General features: G+C 34.1%; 1 protein-coding gene across 7 annotated transcripts in view; it reads left to right on the forward strand.

Annotated features, from left to right (window-relative positions):
• The window catches only part of TBCK (TBC1 domain containing kinase), a 172,704-nt gene that overhangs the window by 11,950 nt on the left and 145,333 nt on the right, over window positions 1-15,421 (forward strand). For all 7 annotated transcript variants that reach the window (XM_031468145.2, XM_031468142.2, XM_064484369.1 and 4 more), the window contains exon 3: window positions 2,869-2,941. In XM_031468145.2, coding sequence (XP_031324005.2) covers window positions 2,869-2,941 — 73 coding nt within the window. The remainder of the gene's footprint in view (window positions 1-2,868; window positions 2,942-15,421) is intronic.

Consider the following 15,421-nt stretch of genomic DNA (forward strand, 5'->3'; position numbering starts at 1 on the left):
TGGACAGATTTCCATTTAGATAATGACTATTATTATATGAGATACATTCATTTCTAATGGCCACATTGAGTTTTTGCTAAGTTAACTCATTTAACAAGTATTTTTAAATTAGATGCTTATATGTTTGAGGTACTGCTCTAAAAACTGGTGATACATGTTGAACAAGACCTTCCTGCCATCGTGAAATGTATTATCTAGTGGAAAACAAAGACATCAGTTAAAAATGTATAAAGATCCTTGGGAGTTGAAAAAAGTGCTACAAAAGAAAAGTTCAGTGTGGAATAGATTAGATTATAGGAGGAGCAAATTGATTTGGGGGAATTAGGAAAGTGTTCCTTGAGGAAATCACATTTAACTGAGTAATGAATAATAATAATAATAACTAACACTTAAGGATTGCTATGTACCATGCATGCACTGTTCTAGGTCTGTATTATGTATTAACTCGTATCAACCTCACAACAGCTCTATGAGGTAGGCACTGTTGTTTTCTTCATTTTACAGAAGAGGAAACCATTGGCATAGAGAGGTTAGCAGAACTTCCCCAAGGTCACGTAACTGATGAGTGTTGTACTTGGAATTTGAGCCCAGACAGAATAGTCGTGCTCTTAACCACTATGTTTCATGATAGGAGGTAACTAGGATAAGGAATGGGGAAGATGGTTTTAGGCAATGAGAATCCATGTGCTAGTACTTTAAGGTAGGAAAAGTAAAGGAAGACCAGTGAACAGGGAGTTGGCAAGTGACAGACAAAATAACAAAAAATGTTGGAGGGGAATAAGAATTCATATGAGAAGATCAGTTAAGAGATTTTCGTAGTAATCTAATGAGAGATGATGTTGGCGTGGACCCAGATTTTGGCAGATGGAGCAAACTTTACAGATTCTGCAAACATTTGGGAGGTAGAAATAGCAGGGCTTTTTGTTTGGATTTGAGAGAGAGAGATTATTTCTAAATTTGTAGCTGGAGCAGCTGGCAGGATAGTGGTACCATTTACTGAAACAGTACTAAACAGAACAGGCTTAAGGAGCAAACTATAAATTCAGTTTGAGTTGTGTTGAGTTTGACATGATTTTTATCTCAAAGTAAGAGATTGACTGTAAAAGCCTAGAGTTCAGAACAGAGTCTGGGCTTGAGATGAAATTTAAGAGTTTTTCAGCCTTGGGAGTAAATAAGGAGAAAACACAGTCTGAAGACCTAGAATCAGAGGTGGAGTAACTAGAAGCATTTAAATTTGGGTAGAAGAGTTACCAGTCTACAAAGGCGACTGAGGAGAGGTAGCCAAATAAATGTAAGGAAAACTGACAAAATGTGGTAAGATGGAAAGCAAAGGAGTGCATCTTCCCATTTTGGTTTTCTGACAGTGTTATTTCCTCTTTCTTTCTAGAACTTCACAGTTGTACTAAATTGCTTGGAATTCAACTTTGCATGCTCATTTCTTTACCGAATAAAAGAACTAGAACTTTTATGTCATGATTTTCTTTCCTATTCTCTTTTCCTTTTTTTTCCCCTCATTAAATGTTCTTTCAAATTTAATTTTTTTAAGCTTTTGCTTAGATTACTTGGAGTTTTTTTTACCTGAAAGTGATAGCTTTCATTTAGAATGTTTCTAATTTTTATGTTTCAGATCATTCTGTATAATGCCACACCTCAGACAGTTTCAGCTTCCAAGATGTGACCCATCAATATCCTGCCCTCACAGGTCACATGATTGCCTGTATACCATTGTCCTTCATCTCTGCTCCCAGCAGGCAAGACCATACCTTGAACCAGTTGTTACTGAGAGTTACTCCTTTTACTAGATCAGCTACTCAGATACTCTCCTTTCCCATCTTCTGCTCTCATTTTTCTACCTGTGCCATTTTTCATTTTCACCAAAATTCTTTGCATTTATCACTATTTCCAGTCTCCTCGCACCTTTACTTCTGTATCTTGTCTTGGTCAGCCATCTGTCTTTTGTGTTAACCTTCTTCCTTAGCTTAGAACTCATTTTACAAGGGTATTCGTAGTACCCCAATTTCTTTTAAAAAAACTTGATCTCTCCCGAAATAAACTTATCAAATTCTCAATCACTTGTGAGCCCAGTTGTACTTTTCTTTCACTTCTCTTACACCTATTCTTTTAAAAAGAAAAAAAGTTTGTTGATCTACTACTGTATCAGACAATGTGTTAGTCACTATGGATAACTGATGATTATATTAGATTTTTTTAAATGTGTAGACCTTCAAAATTGTGCTGTCTTATTTTTAGACAGTTGATCTGTTGGAAAATAAAAATTACATCATAATATAGATTGTGCACAGCAAAACTTTATATTATTACTAACCTCAGCAGGTCCCATGATATTACAAACAATCCCAAGTTGATTTTCTGTGTTTTCTTCATAGTCATGATTCAGACTTGTTTCTGAACTCACTTTCTCAAGTTTCTGAACTCAGTTTCAAAGGCCTCATGTTTGAACCAGACAGTCAAGACAATTTGTCCCTAGCCCCCAATTTCTCCTTCACCTCAAAATTTCTTTATGTATTTATCCAAGCTTTCCTTCTAGTCTGTGTGAGAGGAATGATCGCTTCTTTTTGCCAAAGGTAAACCTTTCCAGCTGTATTTCCTGATGTACATGGGAGAAATTCTAGAGAAAAACAAAAGATAAAAAGAAATTGGTATTTAATGTATTTTTTATTACATGTTTATCTTGTTATTCTATATATTTGGTTGTTATGTAGTTAATACAGAATTTGGAAAGCTCTTTTAAAATATCATTTGTATTATATGTTAATATCTTTAGTGGGGTATATTATTTTGTTATTAAAACATTGTGTTAATAGAATATAAAATGGATTTTTTTTTTTTTTTTTTTTTTTTACTCAGAGAGATTGGTGGTGGTGGCTGAACACTGTGAACAGAGCCTAGAAGACTTGCTTCGAGAAAGGAAACCTGTGAGGTACCGTGTAATATCAGGACAATTAAATGAAAAGCAGAAATTTGCAAACAAAAAGGCATTTTAACTAGAAACTGCAGGGTTTTAGTTTCTTCTGTTACTTATTTAATAATAAAATCCAGGTGCAAATTTTTATTTTAGGACATTTAATTCATAGACCTCATAGAAATTCAACATTGATATTGCCCAGTGTTCAACTTTTGTGATGTAGGCATTCTTCAAAGTACTTGACAAAAAAATTACTAACAGGGATATATATGAAAATCTGAAATCTTTGTAGTACTCAGCATTTCTCTAGCTGAGATTAAGAGTATTTTCCTGAGAGAAGTACGTGGTAACTTCTCACAGGAACTGGTGTTCCAGGGGTCACAGTGAACTGCGTTAAGTAAAGGCCAGGTTGAAGAATAGAGAGAAATAATATCAGGTGGAATCTAATGATACAGTTTAAGTTCAGTCATTTCAATGACTCATGAAATTTACTTTCTATCTCAGGCATTTTTGGAAGAAAAGTGTTTGGTCTAAACTTTATTACAAATGAGCTTCTTCACAGATTTTCTGAAATTATCATAAAATCATGAAAAATATTTCTTTAATGAATAAAGTACTAAACCAATGAAAAATGCTTGCCGTGGGCCTTGATAGGTTTGTAATCATCCATTCTAGTTTAAAGAAATATTCTTATTATTGGTCAGTACTTTTTAATCAATGCTATATTCTAGATGAAAATAAATCTCTTTCAGTGGAGGAAAAATGTGTATCTTACTAAGTGGTAGTAATTTAATAGCAGCAAAACAAATAAATTGAATAAAAGTACTTTCCTTGCTACTTTAAATGATTTGGTTTTAAGTGATCTCTGGGATAAAAGATACAGATACCAAGTACACCATTGTCTCACTTGCTCTTTTAGAAAAGTCTAAGCTGACCATGGTAATAAAAGCGACTTTTCTATATATTTAGAAATATCTGAACCTTATTTAATAAATATATTTTTATAGTTATAATTTTTGCACGTCACATGTCTTCGATTTCATTTTTTAAGAGCATATTACTCTTTGCTTATCAGTTTAAATTTACACTTTAATTTATAAGCCATCGAGGCTAAAAAATAGTTCTCTGTGAAAGCTAGTGACATTGAAATTGAAAACCAACTATAATCATTTTTATCTATGAAAAAATACTTTATTTTAATTCACCCTGGATCAAATTTGTATAAAGATTGAAAACCAATTGTGAGCAAAAGAAGTCAGACACAAAAATTACATTCTGCTATTTCTATGAAGTTCTAGAAGAATCAAAACTCATCTCCAGTGATAGATATAAAAACAGTGCTTGACTCTGGTTGGGGAAGAGGGCAATACAAAAACTGATTCAAAATAACCTTGGGAGAACTATCTGGGGAATGGAAATTTTTACATCTTGATTAGGGTATTACTTACATGGTGAATGTTCTTGAAAAACTTGTCAAAATTCACTGACATATACACTTAAGAGTGTGCATTTCACCTATGTAAATTACACTTCAAATTTTTAAAAAATTCTGTGTTATTTACTTGGCTTGAGTTGTGAACCTCTCATATAGCAACAATATTATGTTACTAATGAAGGTGCTTTGTCTAGTAGTAGCATACTTGTTTGTATTTCTTTGTCTCTGTGAGAAGAAATAGTATGAATTATTGTTAACTTAACGAATTACCTCAACACTTAGCAGCTTAAAACAACCATAAGTATTTATCAATGTACATAATTTCCCTGGGTCAGGAATTCAGGAATGGTTTAGTTGGGTGGTTTTAGCTCAGGATCTCATGCCACTGCAGTGAGAATATCAGCTGAGACTGTAGTCATCTGAAAGCTTGGCTGGGACTACAAGAGCTATTTCTAAGATAGCTCACTCATTTGGTGCCGGTTATTGACAGGAGGCTTATTTCCTCCCTACCTTGAGGGCCTTGACACAGACCTCTTAACTATTCCCACAACATGGTGGTTGGCTTCTCTCTGAGTGACTGAGTGAGCAATCTGAGAGATGAAAGAAAGCAAAGTGGAAGTTGCAATGCCTTTTATGACCTAGCCTCAGGAACCCCACATTGTCGTTTCTGCTGTATCTTCTTGGATACAGAGGTCAGCCATTAACTCTATTCATTGTGGGAGAGGACTACACAAGAATGTGAATCTCAGGAGTCTGGGGACATTGGGGGTCATCTTAGAGGTTGGTTGTCACAGAAGTCTTGGAGGTCATATAAGTACTTTAAAAATAAAGGGAAAAATAGGAATTAAATACTAAATCAACATTAACACTAACTGGGAAATTACTAAAGTTCCTAAAATTATTTAGTACTCATTTAGGGTACTTGGGAAAGAAGAAAGAAAGGAGTTTACACTATGGAGAGAGGGTAGAGTATTAAGGGAATATCCAGAAGTACCAGAGGACATAACTATACTACGATTGGTATTGCTCTGCATCCTGTAAAGTGATGTTACGCATGGCCTTGTGCTCCCAGCCATTCCAGAGGACTCCATAAGCCACAAGTAGAGTAGTTCTTTGGCATCAGGATAGTAGTAACTGGAGGATGTTCCTTCTGATCTCCACATTTCCCTCTCTACCCATATATGTCCTTCCTTTGCTTTCTAAAAGAACTGAAGAAGAGAGAAGCTGGTGACCCAGAAGACAAATTTCCATTTTCATCATTTTACTTTTTTTTACTTTCAATTGTACTATAAAAGGATAGAATTGCAATTGCTCTGTCAATAAGATTAAATCCATTAGCTCATGAAAAGTTTTAGCTTTTCTGTGCTTGTCATCCTTCATCCTTATTTTAGAGATCATAAATCACATAACAGTGAGTACCAGTAGCCTTTACAGTGTAAAGATGTAAAAAAAACCACCTTTCTTCAAAGCCTTTGTTTCTGTCTTCAGGGGATAAAATGTCATAGATGGAAGCATATTTTTGATATGTAGAGGAACATATGATATGATAGGTAGAGGAACATCAATAGGATTAAACGAAAATGTCATGTTGTCTTTCATGCCATTTACATTTTCTCATAATCTTCATTTATTTAAAATAGAATGTATAGTAATTTTATAGGTCTTTGTAATTTTTTCAGGTAATATATATTTAAATATTTTTGTAAATAAAATACTGTTTTTAGTCATTCTGGTACTAGAGTCAAGTTCAATATTTCCCTTACTCATTTTGGAATATAACTTCCAGCACTTACTGCCTTTGAGTAGAAATAATTCCATCAGATTCAGTTCCAAGTTGTTATCTGATCCATCCATCTGAATTAGCTTTGTTGAGAACTATTTGACTTTCCACATATTTGGATTACATTAGTCTCCAATAACAGGCAGGTTTCATCTGCAATTTTAATTAATTCTATAACCTGTTTATGGAAAGTGAGAAGATGTCCTTATGGCTTATAAATCAGTTCTTTCCCCTACTGCCAAAAGTAAGCACCCTGCACCTGTAAGAAAGGCTGATGCAAAGTAAACAGGAAATCTATTTAGATAGGGTTGCAATTTGAGACCCATGATTTTCAGTTGTCCATCTGTCTGTAACTGTTGCAAAACTGTAAGCTGCCAGTTGTCTGGTAGTTATTTGAAGTTGATTGTCCAAACTTAAGCATCACTTAAGGCATATATCTTACTGGATTTATGTTTTGAAGAAAATTTTACATCTTCCTTCCTTAAAATCGATGGGGTGGAGTAGGGGAATAAAAACTAGAAACTTAGAGAAGAGTCTTAGTATCATTGAACCAAGCAATATTGTACTAAAGCATTATAGTAGTAATTCATGTTACGAATGTATTGTAACTTAAGACTATCTTGAGGTTTCAGATCATACTGAAAAATTGTGTTACTTCTTTTTATGAATTTAATGGCCATAAAGCCCTTTTGAGAATTCATGTTATCCAAATCAGAAATAATAATTTTGTGCTATGACCTGGAGCTATCATTGAGTCAGTCTTTTATAGAGTGATGTTATTTGTGATGGTGGTTTGCTAACCCTGTTTGAAAGAGAAAACACATCATTTTCTTTAGAGTCTATTCAAGCTGGAATATGAGGAATTCGTTTTTGGAGAATGCTGCTCTCTTTTCAGTGGCTTTTATGTTGCTTGTGCCAGAGTTCTCTCCTGCCCGTATCTCTCTCCAGTTTCAGTTAAATGATCAAAATTATTTGTTGGAAGCATACAGGCATGGAATTCAATTAAACTCCTGTAACCAGTACATTTCAAAAAAAAAAAGTACAGCGTTTGGAAGATTTGTTTGAAGTCATCTCATATTTAGTGCCTGTGAATCTCTTTAATTGTTACCCTAAAGCCACATTCAAGATGCTGAACAGTGAAGAAATTTAAGTTTCATCTCCTTTCTAAAATATATTCCAGATAATGTTAAAAAAAAAAAAAAAAAAAAGAGAGAGAGAGAGAGAGAGATTCACCTCCATCACTCTTATTAGAGCAAGCATGTGGAAAATGGTTTGCCTTCTAAGTCTAGTTGCTGTTTGGAAAGTATTTCCAGTTTGTGTTGTTCACAATGTGTACTTTTTCTTAATCTGTAAAAGTGCTAGCAAGTGTAGTTCATAGACAGATATTCAGCAGAGTTTTGGCACTTGCAGTAAAGTTCCTGTGTTGTCCTTAAATTTGCAAGTGAAGGCATGGTGAGTAGTGCATGCATGTTTCTTTAATAAAATTTAGTTTGTCATATGTTTTTAGGGTTATGGTTTTGAAAATGTACCAGAGAACCATCAGCACTGCAGAGGTTATACATGGAGACTTTGATGGGAAGCAGGCTATGGCTGCAGCTGTTCACTAGCTTGATGGAAAATATAATCTGACTTACTCGGATGAGTAAGTTTTACTTGCCCCTGTTAAAACATTGCCTACTCACTGAGTTGGATACTCCAAAGGAGTTTGGACACATTCTAAAATATGGTCCACAGTTGGATGCTGAGCCACAGGTCATAGTCATCAGAAAAAGATACTAGATATTCTTATTTTACAATATAACCTGATGGTAGAAGTTAAGGCTCTCATACATTTTTTGACTTTGAGGACCCTAGTTTCAAAATGAATTTGAAATTCTCGTAGTAGAGTCAAGTAACTTTGAGGTTTATATAATTGATGTGTATTTTTCTTCCTATTTTACCTATTTTGTTTAAAGATGGAAATAATACCCCCAAAAAGATACTCTTCACTCAGGCTTGGAATCCTGCAGCTATCTTCAGCTTTCTCCCTCTCTTGTACCCTATGTCCCATTGGTTATCAAGTGTTATTAATACAACCTTGTTGACATTTCTCATATCTCTGCTGTCTTCTGTATTCTTTAATTCAGGCCTTTATTAACAAACAGCTTGACTGTTGCATTACAACATTCTCCTTACTGGTCTTCCTGCCTTTAGTCTTTCCATTCTCCAGTTACTCCTACTTTCTGCAGCTATGTTATTATTTTTAAAGATCCATCCATTCCCTACTCAAAATCATTTGGTGGCCCTCCATTTTGTGTGTGTTTGTGAAGAAAATGTATTTTACAAGCAAAAGATCTGACTTCAGTCTAACTCTCTGAATTATTTCCAAAAAGTATCTAAATTGTTCAAGTAGTTTTTATTGTTGCCAATATATGGTTGAAGAGATTGAGTGCTGGAGAACTGAAATATCCCATGAAGACCGAGTTGTCTTTATGTCCAACAATGTATCTCTAGTCTTTGGCACAATGTATAAGCACTTCTTCAAGTAATTCACTTACTTCTGTCTCCCTCTATACTATAATACGGAACCAAAGCAAAAATTGTATTTTTCTTCTCCTAATCCTTTTATTACATTTTGTCTCTCTAGTTGTAAGTTTCCTTTCCCCCTCTAGTGTATAATTGTTTGCCTGCAATTATTTACTTAAGGAAGGTATGGTCTACCTTCGCTCAATTAACTATACATTCTTAACATGCATACAGTAATTTTTTTATTTTTCTGTCTCCTAAAGTTGTTAGCATAAGAGTTTGCATGTCATTAATGTGTTATAAATTAACTGTTGAATAGACTAATTATGTTTTTAGTTTAGTTATGCAGTTTGAATTCTGTTTCCCTATTATGTTTCTTTTAATCATGTGTTATAATTTTATTTCCCAAACAAATGAGTTTTGGTGAAAGTATGATGTGAATGTTATTTTGGCAATTTGTTTATTATTTTCTTGGAAATAAATCTATTTTATTTTCTTTAAAATAGAATGATCAGAGGAAACAAATTGTCAATTTCTTTTTTTAAGACTCTGGGAAGAATCCACATCTAAGCTCATTCAGGCTATTGGCAGAATTTAGTTCTTTGCAATTGTAGGACTGAAGTCTGTATTTCCTTGATTACTATCGAGGGGCTGCTCTCAACTTCCAGAGTCCTTCTCCATCTCCAAAGCCAGTAATGAAGAATATCCCTAACTTCACATCTTGCTCATGCCTGGAATCTCTCTTATTTCCTGTCTCTGATCTCTAGATCCAGATTTCAAGGACTCATGTGATAAGGACAACTGCACTGTAAAACATAATGTCATCATGAGAGTAAAAGCCATCTTATTCATAGTCTTGAGGGATTATGCAAGGTGTACATCAGGAAGCAGGGATCTTGGAAACCATCCTAGAATTCTGCTTACTACAATTTGGTTAGTAAAAATTTAGGAAAATTTTTTAGTCTTGCGGCAAGTGTCATATTTGGTGTTCTCATTTGCATTAGTCACTGTGGCTGAGATGGTGGGAATGGTCGTGTGTCAGGGGTCACCAAGCTTTAGTGATTCAATAGAAGCACTCACAGGACTCAAATGTCATTATACTTATGGTTACATTATACTCATTTTATTGCAGCCAAAATTTACAAAGCAAAATCAGCAAAGAGAAAACAAGGGGGCAAAATATGGAACAATCTTTCCAGAGTCCTCTCCCAGGAGAGTTGTAGAGGATATTTAATTCCTCCAGCAACAAATTGTGACAACATGTGCAAAATGTTGCCTGTTAGAGCAACTCACCTGAGTCTAGGAGTGAGGGTTTTTACTGAGGGTTTGTCACAAAGACACATAGAGCCTATGTGACTGACTGCAATTAATGAAGCTGCAGACTCAGAAGGAAAGCAAGTGTTCAAAATAAATCACACTGTTTGCATAAACTGTCCAGATAAGTTAGAATGATTCAAGGCCTCAAATGGGCAAAACACTCTTATCAGTTAGAGTATTTCAAGAGCATAATTCCAAGGAGACCACAAAGTGCCAATTAGGAAAATAGGCCCTTTGGGGAGAATGTACAAGATTTGAGACTGATGAGAGATTCTTTTTGAGGAGGTATTAAAGTAGATTTTATAGCTACTTCCAGCAATTCATGAAGTTATGAATATACTGTGACTTTGTAAACTAATGGTTACTGGTCTTTTTCAGTTAAAGTTTGTGTAAAGACTTTTCATCTTCATCAGCAAAGTGTTAACTCTCTATTGTTTCTGTAACATATTGCCACAAATTTAGCAGCTTAAAACAACACAAATTTATTATCTCATAGTTCTGTAGGTCAGAAGTCTGTTGGGCTTGAGTGGTTTCTCTACTTCAGGTCTAAAAAAGCCAAAATCAAGGTGTTGCCAGAGCTACATTTTCTCTGGAGACACTAGAGGAGAATCCATTTCCAGGCTTTTTCCCACTGTTGGTAGAATTTAATACTATGCAGTTGTAGGACTGAGATCCCTGTTTCCTTGCTGGCTGTTGGCCAGGAATCATTCTTGAGAACATCACCATTCCCTGGCTTGTGGCCTCATCTCTTTATCTTCAAAGCTAGTGGCAGCAAGCCCAGAGCTTCTGATGTTTTGAATCTCTGACTCTTCTGCTTTGCTTTTTCTGCTTTAAGGGATCATGTGATTACATTGGGCTCACCTGGGTAATTCAGGGTACTCTGCCTATTTTAAGATTAGCTGATTAGCAGCCTAATTCTATCTGCAAAGTCCCTTCACAGCAGTACCTAGGCTAGTGATTGAATGTATACCCAGGTGACTTATGCAGTTAAGTACCAAAGTTTTTCCTGCTCACATAGCTAAATTTCATATTATTAATTATACCTCAATTTCTAAAAAAAGAAATGATTTTATTAAGCAATGTTAATCCTTTCAACAATTATAAGTATGTTTAACTATTAATGAGAGAAATTTTTCTGAGTCACTCAAATTGCCAGTTATCTTTAGAAAAAGTCAAATTTTAATAAAGTTTAAATTCAAACTTATTATATGCTATTTTCCACAATTATAGTCATGAGTAAAGTAAATGCTTTGTTTATTAAAATAAAATTCTTATTGGGGAGAGGGAGCTACTTCAGTGTCTATGTACAGAAAGGATGGTCAGAGACCGTGTAAACAAGTTGATGTAGAATGCTGACCTCTCTGTTATTTTCCATTAGAGATGCACTTTTTTTAGTCAAATGCATCCTGAATTGAAGTTTTTAGGGAAGTTAGATGCACATTATTCTGAGAGAGAGAGAGAGAGCACAAGACATGAGCACATGAGTAATGGGTAGAGTTAGAAGAAGGGGAAACTGGATTTGAAATGGGGAATATATGTAACAGAGATTATAAACTCACTTGCGTTAAGGCACATAATTTAAGTGAATGAAGTTCACTGAACTGAAACTGGGTTAAATAGGAAAACAGATGACACATTGAAAAGAGGCAACCGATGCTCAGCTCCAGCCCTAGTTGTTGCCCAGTGAGAATGTGTCCTGGTGTTACCATCTCTTTCACATTTTCAAAAGAACTCAGAATCTGGGTTCTTATGTGAAATCTCTGAATTTCTAATCATTTTCAAGTAATTGAAAAGTTTTAAAACACCATGATCCAAACAAAACAAAGTAAAGGGTTAAATCTGGCCATGCGGCAGTTGGCGATTATCTAATCTAAAAAGGTAAGTTATTGGTGGAGGAAGATAATCTATGCTTTGTCTGGTCTAAATGGATAGAATCATTGGGAAAAGGAATGAAAAATACTGGGCTTTTAATTTTTAAGAATCATTTACTTATTTTAACACATTCAAAAGAAAAGGTGAAATACCTGTGTTTTCTAATTTTACTAGTGAGGTAGGAATTATATACTTTTGAAAGACTGTTTTTTGTTTAAATAGCAGGGTGATAGGAGAATGATAGATCATGTGTGTTGGAAATTATTTTTGCCTATGAAAACTTTCTATTTAAAAAAAATAATCTGTGTGTATAGCCTGAATGGTCAACTGTCATAGCATTTTTTCATTGACATATTGTTTTGCCTCCTATTAAATACAAATTAATTCTTTCAGTGAGTGAGGAAACTTTAGTAAATGAACTCAGGAGATTTGTATTTAAGAGTTGCACTAACTTTAAGGGAACACTTTAAATTTTATTCTGTGGTACCATTTTTAAAATTGATTATGATTTGAATTGAATTGAATTTGAGTTGAATTGAAAATGATTATGGTAGTGATTACAATATGCATCCTTAATGTATCACAGCCTTCCATGAATTAATATGCTGATTCATATATAATGTAGGAATCTCATAAGAATATACTTCTATTCATTGTCCTCCCATCCTTTGGGTATTGTTGTCGTACATTTAACAATTTATGTTTACTTTTATGTATATTATAAATCTGAACATACATTGGTTTTTTTATGATTGTTTTAAACAATTTCTTTAAAGACCTTGAGAAACAAGGAAAAAGTTCTTGTATTTAATTATGCATTTACTGTTTACTGAACCTTTTGTTTTGATCTAGGTTCTGATCTGGCATCATTTTCTTTCAGCCTCAAAAACTTCCTTTAAAAATTTTTTTACTGCAATTCTGATGCTAACAAATTCTTACAGATTTTGGCCATCTGAAAATGTCTTTATATCACCTTAATTATTTTCTTGGCTAGTATTTTATTATAAAAAATTTTAAACATAGCAAAGTTGAAAGAACTATACAATATATCTGTATTCTACAATTAACATTTTGCCAACTTTTATTTTACCACACATCTGTCATATCACATCACATATCTATCACGTATTCCACTGTCTGCTCATTAACTCATCCTATTTTAATGTGTATCAGAGTCAGTTACACTTATGAGTGTACTTTATCCATAAATCTTTCAGCAGGTATATCATTAAGTATAATTCAGTACGTGTTTATGATTTCTTTTTTAGGTAAATTTATATTCAGTGGAGTACAAAAACTTGTATATCATTTGATGGATTTTGAAAAATGTATACATCTCCCCAAAATACATCAGGATTAGATCACTACGTCATCCTATAAACTTTCCCAGTGGACCTTTGCTGTTCATCCCACTCCCAACTCCCAGAGGCAACCACTCTTCTAATTTTTTCACCTTAGATTAGTTTTGCTTATTCTAACACTGTATATAATTAGAATTGTACAGTATGTACCATTTTGTGTAATTATTCTTTCACTCACCCTAATGTTTCTGAGAGTAATCTATGTGGTTTCATGTATTCTAACTCATTCCTTTTTACTATTGAGGTGTATTACATTTTATGAATATGCCATGGTTTGTTTAGCAATTGTCTGTTCATGAACTCCTGGTATATTTCCAGGTTGACTATTATAACAAGTTGCTGTGAATGTTCTTGTATGTCTATTTTGTAGGCAAATGTTTTCATATCCCTCGGTATGTATGTAGCAGTAGAATTGACGACTTATATATGTATGAGTGTGTCCTTAATATGGTTATTGCTTTTTGAGAAACCTTTGCCTCCTTCCCAGTCATGAAGATATTCTCATATGTTTTCCTCTAGAAGCATTATAGTTTTAGATTTTATGGTGGATCTTTGATCTTTCTCAATGTAGTATTTGTATATGGTGTTCAAGTTCAGCTTTTGCCAATAGTTCCAGCTCTACTTGTTTAAAAGATTTTTCTTTTGCCATTGGATTGCTTTAGTGTTTCATTGAAAATTAAAAGGTCATGTGAGTGTGGGTTTGTTTCTGGCCTTCTATTTTGTTTCATTTATCTATATTTCTGTCCTTATGCCAGGACCACATTGTCTTAATTACTCTAGCTTAAAGTCAGGAAATATAAATTTCCCAACTTTGTTCTTTTGTTTCAAGATTGCTTTAGCTATCCTTGCTTGTTTGCATTTCCACATAAACTTTATAATAAGCTTTTCAGTCTCTAAAAATGTCTTTTGATATTCTGATTGGGATTGCATTACATCTACAGACCAATCTGGGAACAACTAACAGCTTAATATTGAGTCTTCCAATAAATGAATATGTTGCTTCTTTCCAAATTTTAAGTGTTCTTTAATTTCTTTCAGCAATATTTTGTAGTTTACAATGTCATGTTCTTGCTCTTTTGCTGTCTTTATTCCTAAGTATCTTATGCTTTGATGTGATTATAGATAAAATTGTTTTATTTTCCAGTTGTTTGTTGGCTAGTAGGTAAAAATGCAAGCAATGTAGGCATCTAGTGTTAAAATAAAATGAAATGAAATAGGTCAAGAAAAATAAATCTAAGGAGTAAAGATAAGAAAGAGGAGGAAGAAGAGAAGGAAGAATACAAAGGGGAGGAAGGAAGAGGAGGAGGAGGAAGAGGTGGAAATTATTTCTATTCAGTGACGGTATAGTTGTTTATGTAGAAAATTTTAAGGAATCTAAAAAAGGACTCTTTAAGTTAATATGTGAATTCAGTAAAGTCACAGGAAACAAGGCCAGTATAAAAATATCACCCATAAGGTGTTAGAATATGTTGCTCTCTTAGCAGTAAATCACCTAAACTGCTTAGCATCTAACTTTTTTCTTAAGTGTATTAGAGTAAATCTTCCTCTTGGAAGATCAAGTGATCCAGTGAGGTAGAAAGTGATTATTTAATATAGTCTTCGAATGGCATTAAGGCGTAGAGCAGATTCGCCAGCTCCTAGTCCCTAGAACTTAGACATGAAACTGTTTTAGGTAGACAGGTTATCAGAAATCACCAAATTGGGTTCTTGTGCAGCAGCAAAGGTGACTTGGCAATTTCTGTCTAGTGGTCGTCTGAGATGAGATAGTTGGAAAACCAAGATAGCCAATGTTTTTGAGGATAGTAAATACTTCTTTAATGTTTTATCCAAAGACAGAGATTTTTAACTGAATGGAAGGTGATCCTGTCTTTGCATGGATGTGGGTTGCAGCCATGATTGCTAGCAGGGTAGGAACTTTTTTAAGAGAGCAAGATTGGATCTGATCAATTGCTTGAACATGTACTTGATTTGAGCTCCAGTCTACAGCAAAATAAAACATGGGAGAAATTATCTTTGTTTGAAAACAAAACTGAGAGTGGAAGTTGTCAAATGTCCTTCTCTATCATACAATAAGCCAAATATATCCCCCATAAAATTTTAAACTTTGAGCAGATCTGCAAGGGTGAACTGGTCAAAATTGCAAAACTATCCCCCAGATACCTAAAAGAGTTAACTTGTCGAAAGGTGTTCTTTAAAATTATTCATCTGGATGTCACTATACTCTC

The sequence above is a fragment of the Camelus dromedarius genome, chromosome 1, assembly GCF_036321535.1.
Source record: "Camelus dromedarius isolate mCamDro1 chromosome 1, mCamDro1.pat, whole genome shotgun sequence".
Classification (NCBI taxonomy): domain Eukaryota; kingdom Metazoa; phylum Chordata; class Mammalia; order Artiodactyla; family Camelidae; genus Camelus; species Camelus dromedarius.